The 22289-nt window shown below is 41.3% G+C and overlaps 1 protein-coding gene and 1 long non-coding RNA gene across 3 annotated transcripts in view; one reads left to right on the forward strand and one right to left on the reverse strand.

Moving 5' to 3' along the window:
• Window positions 1-2742: 2742 nt before the first annotated feature.
• LOC135311964 (uncharacterized) lies at window positions 2743-7058 on the reverse strand. The gene is made up of 3 exons (XR_010371547.1): window positions 5627-7058; window positions 5086-5166; window positions 2743-3686 (listed from the first exon to the last, which is right to left on the reverse strand). It is a non-coding gene; the product is annotated as an uncharacterized LOC135311964 (long non-coding RNA).
• MOCOS (molybdenum cofactor sulfurase) overlaps window positions 6774-22289 on the forward strand; it is a 227698-nt gene continuing 212182 nt past the window's right edge. For both annotated transcript variants that reach the window (XM_064443252.1, XM_064443253.1), the window contains exon 1: window positions 6774-7063. In XM_064443252.1, the coding sequence (XP_064299322.1) occupies window positions 6943-7063 (121 nt within the window). In that variant the 5' untranslated portion in view covers window positions 6774-6942. The remainder of the gene's footprint in view (window positions 7064-22289) is intronic.

Genomic DNA, 22289 nt, shown 5'->3' on the forward strand with positions numbered 1-22289 from the left:
AAACTGTATTTTCATGCTTGCTTCTGCTACAACTGGAGTATAATTGCTGAGGCTTTGTGTATGTAAAGGACTTATCTTTTTTTTTTTCTTTTCTTTTTCTTTTTTCCCCCGAGTGGAAGATTGCCACAGACCAACAGTCTAAACACTTCACAATGATCAGCCCTAATTCTGAGGACAAATATGGCTATTTTTATTACTAATGAAAACAACCCATGTGCAAAACAGAATATCAGATGTCAGTGAAACAAGAACCAGGGTTTTTTTTCTTATGTGTATATATATATTTTTTTTCTTTTTAAGTGTGCACAGGGTTAAACAAGGAGTTGTAATCTTGACATTTGCCATACGTGCCCTAGCAGCTTTTTATAACTGGTAGGCTCAAAGGACCATACAAGAAGTAGATTTCTTGTAACTAGTTATAAACACATGGTGAATTAAGTAAAGTTTTCCTTATAGTCAATAAATAAGTGTTTACAGTCAGTAAGTAACTGCATTAGAGTTTCTGATACTGCACTTTCAGTTAACTAACCAGAGACTGGAGCAGTGTGAACACGCATCGGGATATCTCTGCAATGAGCAAAATAGTCTGTATTTTGTTGTTCCATGACACAACATGAGGAAGAATATAGCAGGGTGAAAACTCACCGTGTGTGTAATGAACAAATGAGAAGGATTATGTCACACCTAAATGTATAGCAAGTGTGATCTGGGCTGCAATGAGCTAGTAATGCTTTTCCTAACACACAACCACAAAGGCGAGGTTGTGCCTGCGCTGGTCCCTGTGCAATCATTTAAAGGCTGTAGTGTTCAGTTCCACTAATGTTTTCAGTGGCAGTGGAGGATGAGAGCAGAACCTGGCTTTCTGCTGGCAAAAATTCTGCCTGAGAGCAAAATCTCTCAATTCCAAGACCTTTCTCGCAGCCCTCACACATACTGCATTATCTTGGTCCTTCATATTCTGCATGCTTTGTGTTACGTAATTCCAAACTGCTTAACCCTTTAATACAATATCCAACCATGCCCATAAGCTCTGATTCATAGTATAAATTCATTAATTTATACCTAAGGCTACCATGAGGAAGGGATAACCTTTCCTGTTCACACAGCTGACGAGTGGCAGAGACAAAGTCGGAGCTCATGGCTTTCTACAGTGTTAGTCTATGTATTTTATACTAGCCTTGTCAGTAAAACCTTGTCAAAGGGGAAGACTGTATTATGTGCCTTGGGATAGTCACACAATGGTAAAGCAAGCTGGGTTTGACAGGGTTCAGAACTGGAAGTTGATGATGATGACTTAATGTGATGTGCAGTGTTCTTGCATGGTAGTTGTCAATTGCTGTCATCATTATAAAAGACATGATTGTTACTGGAGATCAGTGGCATAATGATACGTAACTATAAATTAGGGCACTGGGGGGTGTTGGAATAGGTGACCTCCAGAGGTCCCTTTCAACCTCAACTATTCTATAACTCTGTTTCTTAAATAACTTGGGCAATAGGAATAACCCATTGCTTGGTCTAATAAGCCAAATAGAAAGGGTATTATTTTTCCTCTTTGAGCAGAATCATCTTTACTGCATATTTGCAACTGGTAGAGATCTTGCCTGCATTTAGTGCTGTTCAGTTGGTTTGTAAATGGGCAGGGTGTATTAGAAATACAGTCACAAAACATGCTGGAGGGGACAGAGAAAGGTTACACAGTCCATGCTCCTGCCCCAGGACAACCTCTTCTTGTTTGCCAAGCTGTATGAGAGCTGGTGCTAACAGTCAAACTTTAATTACTTAAAATATTTTGCTGATCATTGGAATTAATTATTATAGAACCAGAGAGGTTGGAAGGGACCCCTAGAGGTCTGTCCAACCTCCTCCTCAAAGCGTGTTCTGCTGGAGGAGGTTGCTCAGGGCCATGCTGTGGTTGGTTCTGAATCTCCCTAAGGACGGAGACTCCCCAGCCTCTCTGAGCAATGTGCTCCGGTGTTTGACCACTCTCATAGGAAATTTTGTTTTAAACTTATATCTAGTCAGAATTTCCCTTGTTCCAGCTTGTGTCCACTGTCTTTTGTCCATCCACCAAGCACCATCTTCTCTATACCTTAAAATCATCTGGTTGAATTGTGGTGATGGTTTATTATTCACTGAATAGAGCCTAAGGAACCAACATTGCAGTCCCATTGCTCTTCTATAGCGCTGCAAGAGGACAGTGCAGCCCCTTTATAAAGAAGCATATTGGTTTGTGGTTGTTTGTGAAGTATTTGTGCAGAGGCTATTTCTTCTTGTTTCTTATAGTGCTTTTAAATACTTGCTAAAGAAAAAAAAAAAGAAGTATTGTCACAGTGCAGTGAAGGGATTAAAAAAATCCTTTTTAATATTTTGTTACATCTTCTAAGCAATGGCAGTGTTACACATTTACGAATGTGAAAATGTAAATGTTACACATTTACGAATCAAGAAACCTACTAACTAGATTACCTGGAGGCATCATTTCAGTCTGCTAAAACTTGGAAAGAGCAAGTTAAATTGCTCTGTTTCTGCTACTGAGCCTTCATTTAGGAAAGAATCTGCAAAACATTGTGTGTGTGTGTGTGTGTGTGTGTGCATGGGTGGGGGTTAATGCATGCAGTTGCTGTGCCCAGTGCACATGCACAGTGATCCTTTCGCTAACAGCATTTTATCACTTTACAGTTTTGTGAACGTGACTCTCTAGGCAATTCCTGCCCACAAATGTATATAATTTAACTCATGCGCTTACATGGACTGATCCCCAGGCTTCACCTGATAACCAGAGAAGAGGAAAAGTTACTCTGTAACTATGAACCTGCAATGTGCAGATGGAAAAACTACGGTTTCATGCGGAAATTCCGTGACATCTCCAGCTTTTACCTCAGAAATAGAGCCAGCAGTACAACCTAGTTAGTTTTTACAAGTTATGCTAATTTTCAAACACAAAAACGTCTATAGTGACAGAGAATGACCTAAATGACTCTTGTTTTTTAGAAGAATCTGGTCAGCCTTTATGATGGATGAAGGTGAGCTACGTCCTGTGCTGGAAACTGGTAAATCCCCGGGGATCAGTGATCATCACCAGATTACATGCAATGTGCAAACAGAGCACATTCCCAATTAGCACTATCTCCATGTGTGTGTTGCTTCCAAAGGGCTACTCTTCCAAAACCAGGAGTAAAAAGAAAAAAAAAAGACGGAAATTGACTGTGAGGAAACATTTTTATATAAAAATGTGAATGGAAATTAGATCTTTAGAAAGAATTTATTGTAAGATCAGAAAGCTGCATTCTGTCATCAAGAAAAAGGACTGTTTTGGTGGGGAAAACAACTCTTGGTTCAATAAGGAAGTGAAAACAACTATTTGACATACACAATATATGAAAATGGTGTGGGAACTACGCATAGCGATCAATATAAATAAATTGCTCTGGAAACTGATAATAGGAAACTAGAAATATGAGGAAAAATCCACGGTGGGTATTTTCTACATATACTTGCAGTAAAAAAAAAGAAGTCATAGTGATGGGATAGGCCCTTCTAAATTGCAGTGTATAAATTATTAAACTAAAAAAATTTATGTGCAGGGCTGTGGTTTTAAAAAAAAAGTGACTTCAGGAGATCAGCTAAAAACATCCCTCCACTTGATGGCAACCATTCTTTCTCGACAGAGGTGTTTTGTTCACCTGGAAGGAAATACATAAGGTATGGTTCATTTGGTAATTAGTTTTGGTGAGACCATCAGCTAGGCCAACTAATGTATTTTGGGCATGTGCTGTGTCTGCTAAGGATACCTCTCAAAACTGTTAGAAGACCCAGGTCTCCTTCTCCTGTGCAAATTGAAACTAGTCTGGGATTCAAGTTTCCAGACGTGGTCCCTTGATATCCCTGAGACTGCTACATCTACACATGAGACCATTGTGCTTAGTGAGAGTTGCACTGAATCGGTCTTCCTGAGTAATTTGCGTAATATAATACGTTCCTGTTAGGTAAAGTTTATGATGAAGTTACGGTATATGTACGTAGTTCTTTGAGAGGTGCAGCTAGATACCCAGCTGGTATCTATGGGGTGAGATGCAAGCTTTCAGGCGAGCGCAGCAGCAGAGTTTCTCTAGATGTGCAGACAATGTGAAGCTATTCTTAAGGTAGCATCAGAAACTAGTTTGTAATTTTTTAATAGCAGTAAACCCACATTTTCCATGTGAAAAACACAAAACAAACCCCTTTTCCCAAAAAGCATTTTCATGTTTGTGTGCAACTCTTACTATTTCCTGAACACACTCAAGTTTTTAAACTCAGTTGTTGATTACAGTGAAGACATCACCTTTGGATTTTTGTATTTCCTTCCTCCCCCTTTTCATTCCCCCTTGCTTCTGGCCTCATCAAAAGAAATGACAAAAGCTCTTGATTATTTTTCTGAATGTATTTTAAAACCCTGTGTTCTGCGAACAGCGGGACAAATAAAAGCTGGTTTTGTATGGATTTGTGCTTTTTATTCCAGCTCCCCCTCTCTCATCTAGGCTAGTGCAGTCCTGCTTGGCAGGGAGCGCCATGCCCAGTGACTGTTCCCAAACCTTGGGTGCGTGAGTTGCCTGGCGGCTGTCAAACAAAGCGTACAGTGATTTGATGACTGAAGTGGTGGGCGCCACTTTTAGTTCCCCCACCTCCATTAGTTCCCCAACTTTTCCATCAGTGGGGGAACTAACTGAGGCTCCTCTCCTCTATCCAGCCCCTGATTGTTTGTGAAACCCAGAAGCTTTCTAGCTGACTTTCCCACAAGATTAAACTGTCAAGCTAGTTCAACAATTGATTACTGATGGAAGCAAGAAACACTTTCTTCTCTGCAAAGCCCTCATTTCCTTAAAACTGAGGCTAAAAATGCAAGTATGCTGAAGGCAGAAGATGAGGCAGTGAGGTACTGCTTCTGTCCACGTTAAATTCTGGTGACCCTGAAATTTTAGGCTGCTTAATGTGTGGGCCTCAGAGCAAAAGGACATGTACACACTGAGATATTTATAATGTTTGTATAATACAAGCTAGTTGTTGTAGGGGATATTATTTTAAATGGAAACATGTTTATACTACCTTGATATAGCACACCAAAGTGAAGCAGGGGGTTTTGCAGATGATATGACAATGTCCTTGTATTTCGTCTGTTTTTGGCACCTGGGAAAAGAAAAAAAAAAACCAAACAGGGCCAAGCAAAATGTAGAGAGATACAGTACTGGTGATGACGTGAACAGCAGAATATTAAGACCAGTCCTGCAGAAGAGGACTGTGCCCAGGAATGGGACACAGTATTATATACCAGCCACAATCATGAGTACAGGGTCAGGGACAAACATATTCTTTATCGCGTTACAGAAATATTCCTCAGCGCCTCAGAGCCAGGGCTGTGCTCTTAAAGTGGGCAAAAACTCTTAATATATAAAGTAGGGAGCATATTAGCATGTTATTTCATGTCAGGCTCATTTTTTTAATTTTCTACATGGCTTTCATTCAGTATCTCTTTATATGTGAAAATCTTTACAGTTCAATTTGCGCTGAAGCTTGTTCTTTGTAGTTTCCTATTTCACTGATGACCAATTCATAGTATTTCAAACAATCTAACCAGAGTCTGTCTTACCAGAATTCAGAGGCAGATCCATCCTAACACGTGCAGTTTTATTTTATTACTGGACTGGGGGGTCATTTAACTCTCTGCAGATTGCAGAGCTGTGTGTAGAAAAATTCATTACAAATAGTATGTCAGGAAAAAATTATTTTTTGTAATGAGAAAACAAAACAAAGCCCAACCCCTTCCCAAAACGTTCCTTTGGCTATGGGTTGGTTTTTTTTTGTGTATGCGTATGGTTATAGTTTATCCTACAAAGCAAATGCTTTTACATGGATGGCTGATGTTATCTCTACACCTGGCAACAAGCCAATACCACTCCTTAACCTTTTGGCCAGCCGTGGTCCTTTCTATACATTGCCCATATGGCATCTATGGCCAGTAGAGCCAGTTAAGCATGTTGGAGTATCCTGTACCATACACAGGGTGTATCCCTATGTACCCATGGCGGAGGAGTACTTGCACTGTGTTAGTACGCTGTGTACCTCCGCTATGATACTGCTACGTAGGATACACAGTATCATGTAGTGGTACCATGGAAGAGTATCCTACACCAAATGCATGGCGTGAGAAAGGGACTCCCACTGCCTATTAGCAGCGGTGGAAGGGGCACCATTTAGAGGAAATGAAGAAATTTGAGCATTAAACTTGAAAATTTTAGGGAAGAGATTTCCATCAGCTATCCCTATTTTAAACAGCGTGCCTCAATAGGAGAGGATGTGAGCAGAGGCACGCTTGCTCCCGCGGACCCAAACCCGATGCCCCTGTGCTTCGGGACGCTTGCCGTCGGGCTGGCCCTGCTCGGGCCCCTGGGCTCGGGGATCCGCGGGCGCCGCCGCCCGCGGCCGGGCGCCGGCAGGAGGCCACGCTGCAGCCGAGTGGGCTCCGGTTTTAGCGCTGCCAGGCCCGGGGCCCCTCTGGGGCTCCATCCACCTCAAAGAGCGGCGGAGCGACCACCGCGCCCGCCAACGCCGGCCGCAGCCAGCGACCGGGCCCGGCCGGGCCACGGCACCGCACATGGCGCCCACCGCCTCCCTCTTCGGGTCCGAAGCCCTTCCTCAGCCGCAGCCGGACCGCTGCGGGCTCTGCCCGGCCCCTGGCCCCGGGCAGGCGGGGCGCGGACAGCCGCAGGGGCGGGAGGCGGGAGGAGCGAGGCGCGGCGGGGCCGGGCCGGGCCGGGCCGGGCCGGTGGCAGTGCCTGCCCGGCGGCAGTGCCCGTCCGCAGCGCTGCCGGCGGGGAGGCTCCGCTGCCCGGGGGCAGTCGCGCCGCTGTTTTGGTCAGGCTTTCCTCCCCACCCCCCTGCCCCTTCCCGCCTGCAGCCCGCGGCATGGCCGGGGGGCAGCTGCTCTCCTTCCGCGCCTTCCAGGCCACCTGCCCCGCCGGGTACGGCTACGGCTACGACGGCCAGCTCCGCCACCTCCGGGAGCACGAGTTCCCCCGGCTCCGAGGTACGGCGGGGCGGGCGCAGCCCAGCGGGGCGGGCGAGGGGCGGGCAGGGCCGCGAGGGGCGGGCCGGGGCGGGGGAGGGTCGGGCCCGTCCCGCCTCGCCTCGCCTCGCCTCGTCCCCGGGAGGGAAGTTCTCTGGTGGCGGAGGAGTGGGGGTACCCCCTTCCGGGACGGGGCTCGGAGGTCGCCTCTCTCCCTCCTCTCTCCCCTCTCTCCCTCCTCTCTCCCCTCTCTCCCCTCTCTCCCCCCTCTCCCCCCTCTCCCCCCCTTTCTCTCCCCTTCCCCCCTCTCCCTCCTCACCCCCCTTCCCTCTCCCTTCTCTCCCACCCCCTTCCCCTCTCCCCGCTCCCCCCACCGCACAAGTGCCCCAGAGGTGCTGTGTGAGTTCTGTAACAGGATTTAGGTACAGCAACAAGATACAGAGTGAGCTATTAAGAAGAGGGGGAGGAGAGGCAAAGTGGTAAAACAGCCCTTGTCTAGAAAAAGTTTGTGGTCAGACGGGTCTTTGTAAACTACTATTGCAAGTTGTGTGGATTTCCCCTCCTTCCAATGTTAAGCATTGCTTGAACATAGTACTTAAAATCTAATCATGATGGATATACTACAGTAATTTATTTTACTTAAAGAGGTATCAATGCCCATTATATTACTTCAAAATTACAGAATCATAGAATCATTAAGGTTGGAAAAGACCCCAAAGATCATCAAGTCCAACCAATAAAATACTTTGGGAAAAAACGGAGTACAGAGCCGAGTAAGTAACATCAGTTGGGATGTCCTCAAGCTGCTATTTAGGCCACTCTCTCTGTTCAGAGTTTTGTGTTAATGCCCATTTCTGCCATTTCTTTGAATTTTGGTGATCGAATGCAAGAGCGGGCTTTCTCACACGCGGGTGTTCAGTAAAGAGTGGAGTTACACTTTGACTCTAGAGGTGTGTGGAAAAAACTTAATTCCAAGCAGCAGTTTGAGGAACTTTTCTAACTAAGGCTCAGGAAGTTAACTTCAGAGTCTGATATTATTAGTCATGTTAGTTGCATCAGTGAAAGTTTGATAACAAGAAACTCCTTGTCCTAAATTCAGGCCAAGGTTTTGAAAAGTGGGTGTTTTGTAACTGAAACATTGTTTAGACATTTAAGCAGATAACTTTTCAAAACTCCTGAGAATCAGGAGGCTCCCCAGTTTGGAAGTAAACTGTATCTGCTCGTGAATGTTGTCTCGTGGATCAATCTGGAGCTCCCAAATAGAGGTCACTGCAAAGGCGGAGCATTAGGAGTTTACCTCTATTTGAAAATGTTTTGGCTAATGTAGGCTACTGAGTTACACTTCGGTCATGCAGCCTACTAAGATAAGATGTGGATGATAATTTAGAATATTTCCAGGAAAAGATAAACTAAACTAAATACAGGGTATAGAATAGAATCTCTCACAATATTAGCTAATTGAAATCACATAATAGTCTATGGTAAGGTGACCTAGGTTGCAAATTCCCTCTGCTCTTTGCTTTCCCTTTTAGAAAAATTTTAACATGCTATTCAGCTGATAAGTTGTTGTCCAGTTGTCTTGAAAGCTTGCCACCTCCGTGAGGAAGATCAGTGCCCTTAACTGACTGCTGTACATATGCACACATGGTGTCCTCTCTGGGATTCCTGTCTTAAAAACAGGAGCATCTCTCCTCTAGTCACAAACTTGCGCCTTTGAGTGATGCCAGTAGTGCCAAACGAAAGGTGTCCAGGGACAGATTCCTAGGCCAAGTGTAAAGCTAAGTGTCCCCCTGCCTTACACGTCTGTTTGTCTCAGAGCTGACTAGTTGGACTAGTCCAGGACAGGGTCCAGGAACTGGCTGACAGCAGAGCAGTGGATGATAAGCACGTTGCTTGGACTTATCCCTTGGCCTCCTTTTATTTAGCCTTGTAACTGTATCCCCACTTGCTGAAGGTCTTGACACACTGATGTTGATATTATAAAACGGCTTTTAAAGCTCTAGGTCTTTGTTGCCTTGCTGAAATAAGGTGAAGGAAAGGTGGCTGATGTATAGGTTAGCAGCAGCAATAGTAAGTAAAGGGACCTCCTCCAAGTGACGTGCAAAAATCAGCGGGGCTTTCAGGCATTTAGCTACTCAAGCATTTTCAGTGACCTACCAGAACATGCCAGTTGAGGGATAAGGTAGAAGTTATACATCTCAGGAGGCCTTGGGTCAGCTTTATGGGTAAGTCCTGATTGTGCAAACACTGATTCACTAAGGAACCTGTAGATGCTCATGGGGTTGATCTCTGCTGGGTGTCTCAATGCTGTACAAAGGTGCTGCAATTTAATCCCTGCTAGTAAAGAGCAATCTTAACTAGTACCATGAGGCAAAAGAGGATGGTCGCTGCTTTTAGGTAGTTAACAGTAATGTCCTGCTCTGCCTGTTTATTTGGGGCATGTCTCAAAGATCTTTCCATTATTAAAGTTAGATGAAAATCCAGATTTTTCTGCTCACTTTTTCTGTGAACAGAATTTTTGGAGTCTCTGTCTAGATATTAATGAATTAAGCCTCATGCTCAATTTTGGAAGTACCGTCTTCCTATGAGCAGCCTGTGATAATTATTGCATATCAATGTATTCACTTCCTCCTGATTGCTGATACTTAGTGGCATCTGCTACGGGAAGTCAGAAACCTCCTCTGTGTCATAAACCTTTGCTTGTATGGTGCTAGTACTTCTGCTGTAGCTCTAGTACAAACAGTTGCACAAATGCCTCTTGGGAAGAAGGTACAACAGATGCATGTAGGGAACACTGGCTGCTGGATGCACTATAAAACCAGGATTTTTCAAAGGTGGTCTGCCTCTGTCCTGTCAAAGTCCGTGGGATTTTCACTCTTGGCTCCGTCAGAAGGAAAGCTAAGCTTGTACTCAGTGTGTTGGGGATTTCCCCTTCAGGTTTTGTGAAGGGATAAAAGGAACTAGTCTGCTTCCTTGAATCAGCAGGGGTCTGTCTGTTTTGCCACAGAAACCTTAAATTTTACCTTTTAAGCCAAAGTTTATCTTCACTTTTGTAATTCAGGGGCTGTTAGCTGATGGCTACAGCAGCCTCTTCTAAAAATATACATGGTAGTCTGTGAAACAGATTCCTATTTCACAGGCAGCAGCGTATGCGCAATATGTGACCTTGACTTTAATCTTGTGAGCAGCGTACCCTTATCTGCAGTGTAGGATTGTAAATTGTGCTTTAGAAATGGATAAAGAAATCGGCAGGAGTTTATAGGTTCTGTTGTTAAGTAATGGGGATGAATATGCTTCTGTGATGTTTATCATAGCAAAGAAAATATCAGCTTCAGTTTGTGCCGTGGTTTTAAAAAAGAAAAAGCTGACATGTGATTTGCAGTGCAGCATTTAATCCCAAGATACCCTTCCAGTTTCAGTTGTGTGCCAGTATTCTCTAAGATAGCTGTGTCTCTTTCAGTGGGAGCTTTCCAAGAGCGATAAGCAGTGGATACCCATCCCCCAAATAAAACCCAGCGCGTATTGGCAATCATATATTCTTTAAGGGCTCTTGACTATCTGAAGACACTCTTTAAGTGTCTTCACTTAAAAGAGGTAAGATGCACCGTCCCGTTTAATGACAAATCGGTCACTGTTCTGTACTTCAAAGAGAGTCATGTGACAAATTGTGTGTTACCTTAGTAGTGTGAACATTTGTGATGTGTGTGGTTACATACAGCTAACAATAGTAATGTAGCTTGCCTGTTAAACAAAAAGGAAAGGCAATCTAAGCTTTGAGTAACAGAATTGGCCTTCGTTTCTCTGAAACTCAAATGATGTCTCATGAACTGGTCACCTCTATGAGACCTTATTCTATCTTTCAGTTGAGGAATAGATGGGTACTGGATCTGACCTTACACAAAAATAAGACTTTTAACTCATATTGCTGGTAATTATTTGCACTGAGACTTTTCCTGCAAGTAGCAGAATGGGAAAAGCAGGTGTTCTCCGTGCATTTCAGTTAGTCCTTAGTGGCTCAGTTAGCAAAGGTCAGCTCTGTCCCCTGAGAACAGAAAAGCCTATCTGTTTTGTCACGTTTGGGGTAATCTGGTGTTTTGGCTGAATTTCAGAACTAGGAAATGCATTCTGGTGTGTCAGCTCAGAGTAATTTTGTTGATAGGTAGCTGATGCTCACATTTTATGAAACTTGTGAAGATGAGTGTACTGTGAGCCTGAAGAGTTGTGCTCACCTCTTGACTGCAAATGTCGACATGACCTCAGTTTCTCTACTGCTATGCCAGTTTGCTTGCCTTCTCAAACCAGGCACTCTACCAGCCTTGTGTCTGAGGTTTTTTACTTTTCTTTTTTAAAAAATTATTTGGAGTAATTTTTGTATCCTACAATAACTGGATTTTTAAAAATGTTTCCAGAGGTTTTTTTTTGTGTTGTGGGTTTTTTGTGTGTGTGGTTTTGTTTTTTTTTTAAAGACCATTCTGTTTGATCTGGTAGCTGTTTTCTACTTCTGCTTGTGTTTATATTACTTGTTGCTGATTTCCTAATTATTAATAATTTTTACCTGTGGATGAATCTGTTCTTTTTAATCTTATTTGTTTCTTGGTGAAGACTAAGTGACTGCATGTATTCAGCAAAACCTTTTATAGTTAGCTTATTTGAGGGATATTGTTCTTTGAGCAAGTTAGCAATATGCAAGTCTCATCACGCCGTTTAAAACCAGTTTGATAATGAGGGATAAGTTTATTTTGGTTACTTGTTGTCTAAGGTCTGTGCTGAACTGGAAGCAAGGTATGTGCCATTTAATGGTGAGATGCAGTACTTAACTGTGAGTTCCCTGAAGCCCACCCACCCATTGCTGGTCAAAATTAAGCAAGGCAGCTATAGTCCTGGGCGAGACAGCATCTCCTGGAAAAGTAAAATGATTTCACCCATGTGCTGAGATTGGCATAGGTTAATGTTAATCCAGTGCTTACCTCTCCTGCCCAAAAGCAGCAAAAACAACGTGTAGGGGAAGGATGAAGCTGCTTTTGTTGTCTCATTGGAAGATTCTGGGTAGCTGGAAGAGCTGCTAATTGTGCTGGAGAGTAAGTCTCACCTCATAAGTTAACCTTGTGACTTACCTCATCTCTAGCTCATCCTAACAGAGAAGAAATCTTCTAAACCTCTTAATTTTGTGTCTAAAGCTCAGAGCTCCTCTTCCTACCATTGTGCAAGGCTTGTTCACTTTCTCCTCAGCAGCTGTGAGGTATCTGGCTGGTAACCTGCTCCTGTCCTCTGTAGCCCCTCTGTCACAACGTGATTTGATTTTGCAAAACACGGGGTTTTTTTTTTGTTTGGCATTGGGAAGAAAGCAAAAGAAATTATATTTATTGAAGGAGGCTGCTGGGTGCTAGAAGACATCTGGGATGATGCATTTAGTGGCTGAAGAAGGTATCGTAAAAAGAAGCTGTGGTATGGGAAGTGTATCTGCACAACTACGTGACAGTTGTTTTGTAAGAACCAATATATATGCTCATGAAAAGCCCTAATGCTTCCTGTCAATATCAAGTCAGCAGTAGTTATCTAAATAAGCTGTTATCGTCATATAACCATATACCATATCTACGGAATATTAAGGACTGATATTAAAGAGGAAGGGTGCGTGGAACATAAAGTGGATTCAGTACCAAATGCAGTAACAGCAACTGTGTGTTAGTTTCAGATGTTGTCCTCTGCCTACATAGAAGTAACAGGTACTGCTAGAGAATTTCTTACCTTGTACTTCAGGGTTCAGAAGGCTATTGGTGGTCTGCTCTGTGCAGGACTGATCTTTCAACTCATCCCCCAGAACTGGGTGATCTTTTGCTCTTCATGATGGACATAGCTCTTAGTCAAGAGTAGTCAATGATATTGTCATTGTAATATTTCAGCACTGAATAAAGTTTTAGTTACTTGAAAGTTCAGTTAGAGGAAAAAAATTCCCTCAGAGAAACAGGTAATGTCTTCTCTTTCCTAACTGTATTACTCAGAGTAATATGATAATTCAATTTTAACTTCAGATTACATGTTGTAATACTCATATAAAGATGTTCACTGCACCATTACACTGGCTCCATAATTGCCTACACCACATAGTACAAGACATTTAAAACTGTCTGGAATACAGGTACGTTGAGCAAAAAAGCAAAGTACCAAACCCAATAAATCTGATACAGCTGACATGAATTTTCAGGTGCATTTTAGAAATAAATGCCGATCATTTGCGACTAGATTCTTTACAACAGGAAATAATCAGAGATAGACTTTTTCTAAATCAATATGTAGAGATTAAAAAAAAAATTAGATTTGGAAAGATACTTTATGGAACTCCGTAGATGCTGCAGGGTATCAGCCACCCATTTTAAAAAAATTGTACTTTTAATTAAAAGATACATTATCTCTAAAATTAATGTCTATTCAAGGCGTATATTAGTGTAGGGAAGTATTAAAACACGCAGACATTTTATTTAGAAAAGCACAAGATGCTTTCTTATCTCTTACTCAAAAATTGGAAAGGCACCAAAATCTTGTTCCTACAGAATCCCACATCAGTGTTGCATCCTTCCTTCCTTCCGTTGCCTTTGCTTCCTCTTAGTTTCTCCTGTTTGTCTTCCTCCATCGTTACGAGCTTGCTATATGTGAGCTGTATTGATTTCTTCCCAGCATATTTCTGTATATTTCCGTAGGATGTTTATGTGATTTGTTTTGGGTTTTTAAAATACAAAATCTAAGATGATTAATTAAAGAGTGTATGTAAGCTTTCAGACAGATATGATCTGCTGCTGGTGTCCCTGCACTTATACTGCAGTTTCCCCTGCAAAATCAGAACCTGGCATGTGAAGCTCTTGAAATTTCCATTCTATGTTATGGTAGCGATTCCCATATCTGAGCTGCTCACCAGAATTCAAGGGTACTCCCAGTCTAAGGACAAAAAGGCAAATGGAGGGGTGAGAGGTCAGTTTTTGTTGATCAGCTTGATTCATTGCATACTTGGTATCAGAGAGATGCTGCAAAGACATCGCTTGGGTGCGAAAAGGCTGTCATTGAATTCAGGAAGACCGTACCGCAGAGTGCTGCATAGTAAAAAGCACTGATATGAGAGGTTGATAAATGGGTAGACAGCAAAATATATTTGCAGAGCAGGAGGCTGGTGGGAACCTTAACTCGGAGATGGTATTTAGGAAGTAGGATGCTGACCTCTGAAATGTCTCAGGCTTTTTATAATAGCCTGTCTTGGCCCAAGCCACAGGAGTATTCAATGCAGATGCTTTCCTTTATGTGATGCTAAAATACTTGTAAGGTGTGATGCATTTTTGGTTTTTTTTTTAATTTATTTCATACCTCATTGAACTCAGAAACTTAAAAACAGAACTAAAAAAAAATTACTCTTATGAATATGTCAAGTTGGGGTTGGTATAATTTTTTTTTAATCTTCCTAAATTAATAATGCTGATAGTGTTTTACCACATCTGCCTACTGATCTGCACACAAACAATTTGGATCACAGACTGGTTCCTATCACATTTGTTAGGAGACGGAGATGTGGTTTCTGGAGGTATTATGGAAAAGGTGGTGCCAAGAACTGAAGGTGTGGGAAATGAAGGTCAACGTTACGGCGAAACAGAGGTCTAGTAGGGAAGGGAGGCATAAAGACAGGCCATAAAGCAATAAAAAGTCAGACTTCATTAGTTTCATTGCTAATGAGACAAATCGTTACACTCCTGGCAGTATTCTTGGCAGCCCAGGTAGACCCTGCGTGGTGATGCTCTTTGCCCTTTCACCTTCTGTCCTGCCATAGAGAAGCAATGGTCTGCGAGGTGCCTGCGATGGGGATGCGACCCCTGGCAGGCAGCTGTTGTGAGAGTGTCATGCAGGAAAGTGTTAAGTCGCCTTTCTTCTGGTATGTGAAATATACATATAAAATTGGAAGGCAGAGCTTTGGGAGAGAAATTTTTCTCTCCCCACTATTTTATTTTCTCCTTCCTGTGTAGGGGAATAGACAGGGATCGGCGACCGGAAGATCACGGGATGTGACGGAAAGATAGACTCCTCCCCATAGGAGTGGCAGGAACAGGAAGCGCAAGAGCTATATAAGCGTGTGACGCAGCTAAATAAATGGACATTTTGTATCCATCATATTGATGTCTGTGCATCGCTGTCCCCAGGGTGGGTAGAGCCCTGTGTCCCGGAGATATGCGGCCCAAGATAAGTTCTCCCATAGAAGCGTACAGGAACATTCCTGCTTTCAGGATTATACTGACTCACTCCTCCTTTCTTGTAGCAGCCAGGGGAATATGGGTTTTGCAAGAGAAGTTAAAAAGATGAGGCTTCTGTGCTCATTCAGGTTAGTCCCTGGAGCAACAGGGTCTAAAATGCTTTTAAAAGAAAGTTAAGAACATGACTGGACAGGATTTTTGATGCTTATGGTCTTCTTAGAGAGACAGCCAAGGATGTGATCTTTTGGTGACGTGGTTAGCTGGGGAAGGACAATTACACCGCTAAGCTTACTTTAGGCAATATGTCCTAAATTAACATTTGGAAAGATGACAGGAAGCTCGTTTGAACAAATATTCATTAGTTAAATTAATGTTGTGTGAATTAATTTCATTAATGGACAATTAAATACCAAATATCACTGTTCCTACCCCTTTGCAAACTTTCAAACAGGACAGGTGAAGTTACACAGTCATGAGAAAGTTTGTCCTGTAATTTCTTCCTGAGGAAGAAATTGAAGCCCAGGATTTTCCACATTTTTATGTTCATGCCACACAGTGCATTAAAATTGTCATAATTCAGTAATTTGGAACTGATGGTATCAGTAATGGCTACAAACGTATGTTGGTTGTTTTTTTTTTAAGAAAAAGGACTTTGGATTGCTGTTGGGTAAAATACACTGTTCATCTGCTATAAAATTAATTTCCCAAGTAATTTATTAAGGAGCATAACTTATTAAGTAACTTATGAAACATGTGACGTGAGTCACATTTTTATTATTTGTATATCTGCCTATAATTTCTTTCAATGTAAACAATTATAATCGCCACAAAACAAAATGTTACTCACCTGCTCTGGCAGTATGCAACTTTCTTAAAATCTGTCATCACCTTTCATTTATCCCACACACGGAAAATATTTGTTGCAGATTTAATCAGTTTAGGAGTGTGTAAGCCCAGTGAGCAGAATGGGAGACTCTTCTTAATGCCCTGTCTTAGTTGTGATGGACAATTTCCTTTGAGAATGCACGTGCCTTCTCATGAGACTGGATAAAAGCAGATGAATATAAGTGGTTAACTAGCAAGAACCCCCTACCTGGCAGACTGAATGGAGTAAAATTAAAGACTGCAGGAAAAAGGAGCCTTTGCCAGATGCAGAGATGATACTTCCCGCCCCCCATAAACTCACTAGTATTGTGTAGCAGGGAAGCTGGCCGAACTGATGTTCAGACCAACAAAACTGTACAGAGGTTATTGCACTCCGGTTTTACTTGACCATAGAGTTTGCGTTCACAAACAAATGAAACGTTTGATTAATGAATAACAGCTTTTACATGCATTCCCTTAAGAATGCAACTGTCTGAGAGGTAATGTATCGCGGAAGGTGGTCATGAAGAGTAGCAATAGGATAATAATCATCATCTTATCACCTTAGCATAGATGTTTAGTGACAGGTACACTGCTGCCGAGACAGCTTAATAATATAAATGCAGGGTGACTGGTTGCTCTAAAAAGAAGATAATTTAATACTACTACAAATGAAGAAAAACACATGCCATTTAAATTCATTAGAAGTGAATTAGAAAACTCGCAGTACGTAAGAAATAAATGAAAACCCATGTAAGATATGTTTTGTGTAACACGTCACTGTATGCAAGAGACATTAAAAATGCAAAAGTAACCTTTAACGCATGGCTGCGAAGGTGTATTTTGAAGATAAAATAAGGAAATAAAGGGAACAACATATCTAAACTGCACTGAAGCTGACTTTCCTTGTTTTCTGGGACAGAGCAGCCCCTGTGAGTGGGACTCAGACTTCTTTCCATTCTGTGATTTACAACTATTTCTGATTTGACTGAGGCGTATGTCCATGCCAGGTTTTTTCCATTAATGAAATTAAGCTCTCTGTTTTAAGGATTGTTAACTGTCCAGTTAATGTGAACTGTCGTAGTATTTCTCCAAGCTTGCCAAGAGCAGCAATATAGAAGGAAGGGAGAAAAACTATGACAGGTTTTTCGTCAGTTCATAACAACAATTTAGGATTTGATACTGTGAAATATTTCCCTTGAGAAGGTTTGATCGTTAGTGGTGATTCCCACTTCAGTTGCATTATTTAGAACCTCTCAGTGTCTGTAAAACATTGAACTGAAGAAAGAGGATGGGTGTGAGTAAGGGGGAAAGGAGACAGATGTCTGGGGACAAAAAGTAAGCTGCTTTAATATTCCTTTTCATACCACAAAAAGCCATTTCAATAGTAACTTTCATAGCTCGTTATCAAGTTTAGTTTTAAACTTTCCACCTTCTATTTCTTTAGAGGCCATGGGTTTTTTGGTTGGAAAATAGAATTTAAAGTGATCTTTGGTGATAAACTACTGCTTGGATAGAAATCAGACTTCTGGGGGTGAGGAAGGAAGTAATGACGATTTTGTTAGGAGCTGCCTTATGTTCAGGCTCTGTGAAGCTCATCTGCAGAGCACAGGGAGTCACTGCACCCAGGCCACGGCCCTGGCTTCATCCAACCTGCTAGGAGAGATTTGGGCACAGAAGATGAAGCCTTCCTGTGGCGCTATGGGAACCCTCCGTGAGATGTAGGTTGTACAAAAGCAAAGCCTCCCTCCACCCCGTTTTGCAATATCAGTTTGCCCAAAGGGTGGGTCTAGTCCAGTGAAATGCTCTCTGAGGGGCAAAGCCATCTATTTCTCCCTTTTATAACTCACCCTCTTGGTTATCCTTAGGAGCCTGTAATAGTATGAGGTTGAGTAATTCATGAACGATGAAAAAAGTATAAATCCTAGTGAGTTACACCAAAATTTTTTTACTGAGTTTCCTTTCCATCTGGTGTTTTTCAAGGGTTGGGAGAAATCTTCCCTTTCCTGGCCCCCAAATGTCAAATTTAAAAACACCTGCTTTCATTGGAATAATTATATTCTGACTAGCTCTAATGAAAGGCAAAGCCAGGTTTTTAGCTCATGGGAGCTGAAGCTACTCATTAAAGAAAGAATTATGAAAACCTCCGTTCCTGTAAGCGTGTGGACTGTTGCAGACTTCACAGTGTGTAAGGCTTGTTTGGAGGCACTAGGTCGATTCGCCGAGCTTTGCATCACTGAGCGTGACAGCTCCTGAGAGATTAAATAGCTGTTACCATCAGAACTTTAATCAGTTTTTCTTCCATTTCTGCAAGCACAGAGAAGGATAGGTGTACTTGTAAAGTGTCACGAGGATTACACTGCAATGCTTCCTGGATAAACTTCAGCGCCGTGAAGTGGGGGAAACAGTACCAAATAATCTTATGACAGCTGTCATGTTTCCAAAAGTGCCTGATCAAATCTTCAAATCTGAATGCTAGATGCCTTGTGGGTACATCCAACATCTCACTCACTTCTGCTTCTGCTCCCCTTCCGTGCTTGTAGGAGAAATGTGATTATGGACTGAACTGATCAAATAGCAGTTAATTTACAATGATCTTCTTCAGGTTTTGTATTTCAATACTACATGTAAAACTATTTATAATGAGTAGGTAATAGAAAGTCAGGGGGAAAACCTGCCTTTGGCTAGTTCTAGCCTCTTCAAATGCCGCCTAAGTTACGTGTTAATAGAACTTACTGTGGCTTTAAAAATTATGAAGTTTTTACATGGATTGTACTGAAAGAGCATGAGAGTTTTTCAAATTTCTAAAACTGGTATTTAGAATATAGTTATAAAGAGCTTCTGGACATGAGAGGGGGAGTGGAAGGGAGCTCTCTTGTTTTTTCCTTTAGGACAACATATTAATTTTTATACTTTTTTTCAATAATCTATCTACCTGACTTGTCATCTTTCTAGTCCCTCTGCAACTCCATTTTTTGGGCTGTAGATTGAATTTCCCCATAGTTTGAGAACAGAAATAGCTGAATCCAGATGTGAAACCTTACTGTTTATGCTCTTAATGTAAACGAGCTATGGACAATGTTGTGTGCATTGAATCTACTTCACTGTACTATGTATTCCTTGTGGAATGACACAGGAGAAAACAGCAGTCTAGTCTAATGTAGTCCTCTGGATATAGGTTGATTGGTGTTCCCAGCTTTTAGACAGGAATATGACATGAGAAAAAATGAAACACCAGAGAAAAAAGTCAGATAAGCAAGAACCTATTCCTATCAAAAGTGATTGTTTCTTACTGTCTCTCCACTGAACAGTCATTACAATGGGTATATGTAAAAATATAAACATAAATAAATTTACATAAATGTGTGTATATATAAATCCAGGAATTTTGGTCTCACTGTGGTGAGAACACCAAGTGCCTAACAGTCATCTCCCTTAGCAGAAAGAAATAAAAGTTTTTCAAGTTGGGAGGGGGAAAAGGGAGGAAAACAGAATGAGGTGGCATGGGGAAATATTTACACTTAATGCCTTTCTTATAATCCTCTGTCAGCACATGTTGGAGAAGGGAAGGCCGTACTTTGCTCCTGTAGAAAAAAAAATATCTGTGTACACTGTGCAATAACTGATTTCATGAGGTTCACTTTATCACTTTATCCTGACTTTCTATGGAGATAAAGTTCCAGATATCTGGTATTTATATAAAACATTGAGGAAGGCTCGCTGTCTGTCTGGAAACAAACTGTCAAAGCAGTTATCTTACATGAAACCTGCGTGATGTGCTGTGCAGCTAATTGCCTGGGTTCGTTCTAGGCCGACTGTTGGGGAGCCATTAATTGTGTTAAGGTGGTGACTACATGTCATAATAGGGATCATTCCCATCCTGGTATTTATGGCACAAATGTGGAGAGCAGCTTTTAGAACTAAATGGGTCTGGAGTGAAACACATAGAAACAGTTGTTGTATGCACTGGGTTAGATGCATTCTTTGAGTTACCGTTGTGTCAGAAGATTCTGACCAAGATTTTTTTTCCCCTTTGATTGTTTGAATTTTGCATACTCTAATCTGAAAAGGTAGTGGGGCAGATTGAGACATCTCACCGAACCAGATTTACTATGGATGCGATCTTACAGTTCTTTGAAATTCAGGTCCTTCTTGAGGTAACTGTAGCTAAGGACACAAATGAGAGCACCCTAACAAAGTAATTATAAAATTTAAGTTTTTATTTAAACATTTGATTTTGTGCTTCCTTTGCTTAGATTTATAATCTTTTCCCTTATATTTTCCAACCTCCTGACCCGTGCCTTGGCCTTTCTCTGCTCCACTGGGAACCTTTACTATTTTAGAAGCTGTTTTTGATGCATTTAGGTGTTTCATTTTTATATCCCCTGGGTGATCCTTTTGGTGAAAAAAGTTTTTGCAGTTTTGCTAAAAATAAACGGAATTCGAAATGAATTTATTCTTAATGACAAATAAGTAGCTTTAAAAGGCAAGTCATAAGAGTCAAATGTACTATTGTTGCCTTCAACATACTTGCTTTTGGGGAATGTGGTGATATGTCCGCAAGCAGAAATTAAAAAAAAGTAGAAATTTTCAGGATATAGTAAGAGCTCATTACAGAAACTCAATAGTATTCTGTCATGTTACTTCTAGTTATAGTGTTAGACTAGCAAGTCTGAGGAAGTATTTGATAATTAGCAGCACAGAAAATAGCTCAGAAAAATTAGCAAATTACTATTACTTTTCCATTTATGATAATACTGTTCATTATTAATTTGATCATTCATTGTCACAAATAATGTTTGCCTCACTTAAAATTGCTCTCCATCCTTGCTTCATGTTACAGAATCTATTCCTGAATAGATTCCTCAACTTGCCACCTGACATCCTTTGCCCATGTAAGGAATAGGTGTGTTCAGCAGCCTCTGGTTTGTGCAGCATCGATAGCAGTGGTCTATAAAGAAGGACCAGGCTTTAGCGTGGGTAAGGAACTCCAGCAACTCCAGCATTTCAGTGTATTTCTGATAGTTATGGAGACTCCAGATATGAAACTGGTACTCATATCTCATGATCGAATCCTGTAGTCAGTACTGGCGGCAAAGTATGCTATGCGTGCTTTTATCTAGATAGTATTTCTGAGTAACTTGTGTCATAAACTGAGTAAAGTGTGTTGTATGAATGTTGTGTCTGATATTGCCACTTATTCAAATATGGCAAGACTATACATTTTCTGGGGGACGACCTTGGTTTTTAAGTGCATAATGTTTTTTAAACTGCCTTGAGGCAAAGCACAATAGCGGGTGTCATGGCAGAGTTGTGATTTTAAGCTCAGAGTTCAGAGATTAGGGAAACTGTGGAATATTTGTTTTTCCATGCATAATCATTTATGCATTCTCAATGCTAGTCTGGTGTTAATGAGGCCATTTGTATTTAGTACTTTGAATAATTTATGGTGAAATTATAATTCTCTTTCATTTCTAATGTCGTTAGTATTGAAAGAAGCCCTTTAAATGAGAGGAATTATACCATGATTTAATGAAGTGTGGCAAAATATTCTTTAGTTGTATGGCTATAAAATTGAGATAAAGCTGTAATTGCTTTATTGCTGGGTCTATAAAAAAAAGAGGACCAACTGCAAAACTCATTTTTGTAGGCAAAAGTATCCACTGGAAGGTTGTTACCAAACATGATGTTCTGTATATTTGTATTAGTAGTGTCAGTCTATTATTGGCTTGAAGATGCTTAGATAGGTGTATTCTTTTAGTGAGTACTAGCATAAATCTGATTAACTTCACAGGTGTCCCAAATACTACTTTTGTTTAAACATAGAGCACCCCAACAAACAGAGTAATCTTACAAAGAAAAGTAGTTGACTGAATGGACTTGCATTGAGCTGAACAGCATCAGAAGTCAGTTCCCTGTACTGAAATTCTCTAGTGAATGCAAATTTATTCAAGTTAGAAGTGTGACTAACTCTCTTCAAAGATATCCACCAGTAACCATGGTTAACATAGATATTTTAGATACCTTTGTTTTGGTCTGTCTTATTTAGGAGGGAGGGAGAGGACGCTTAAGGTGAAGTATCTTTTATTTCTTTAACAAAAGAAGCCCTGACAAAAAACCAAACCAAACCAAAACACAACTTTCATATGTTACCA

Source organism: Phalacrocorax carbo, chromosome 2 (genome assembly GCF_963921805.1).
Source record: "Phalacrocorax carbo chromosome 2, bPhaCar2.1, whole genome shotgun sequence".
Lineage (NCBI taxonomy): Eukaryota > Metazoa > Chordata > Aves > Suliformes > Phalacrocoracidae > Phalacrocorax > Phalacrocorax carbo.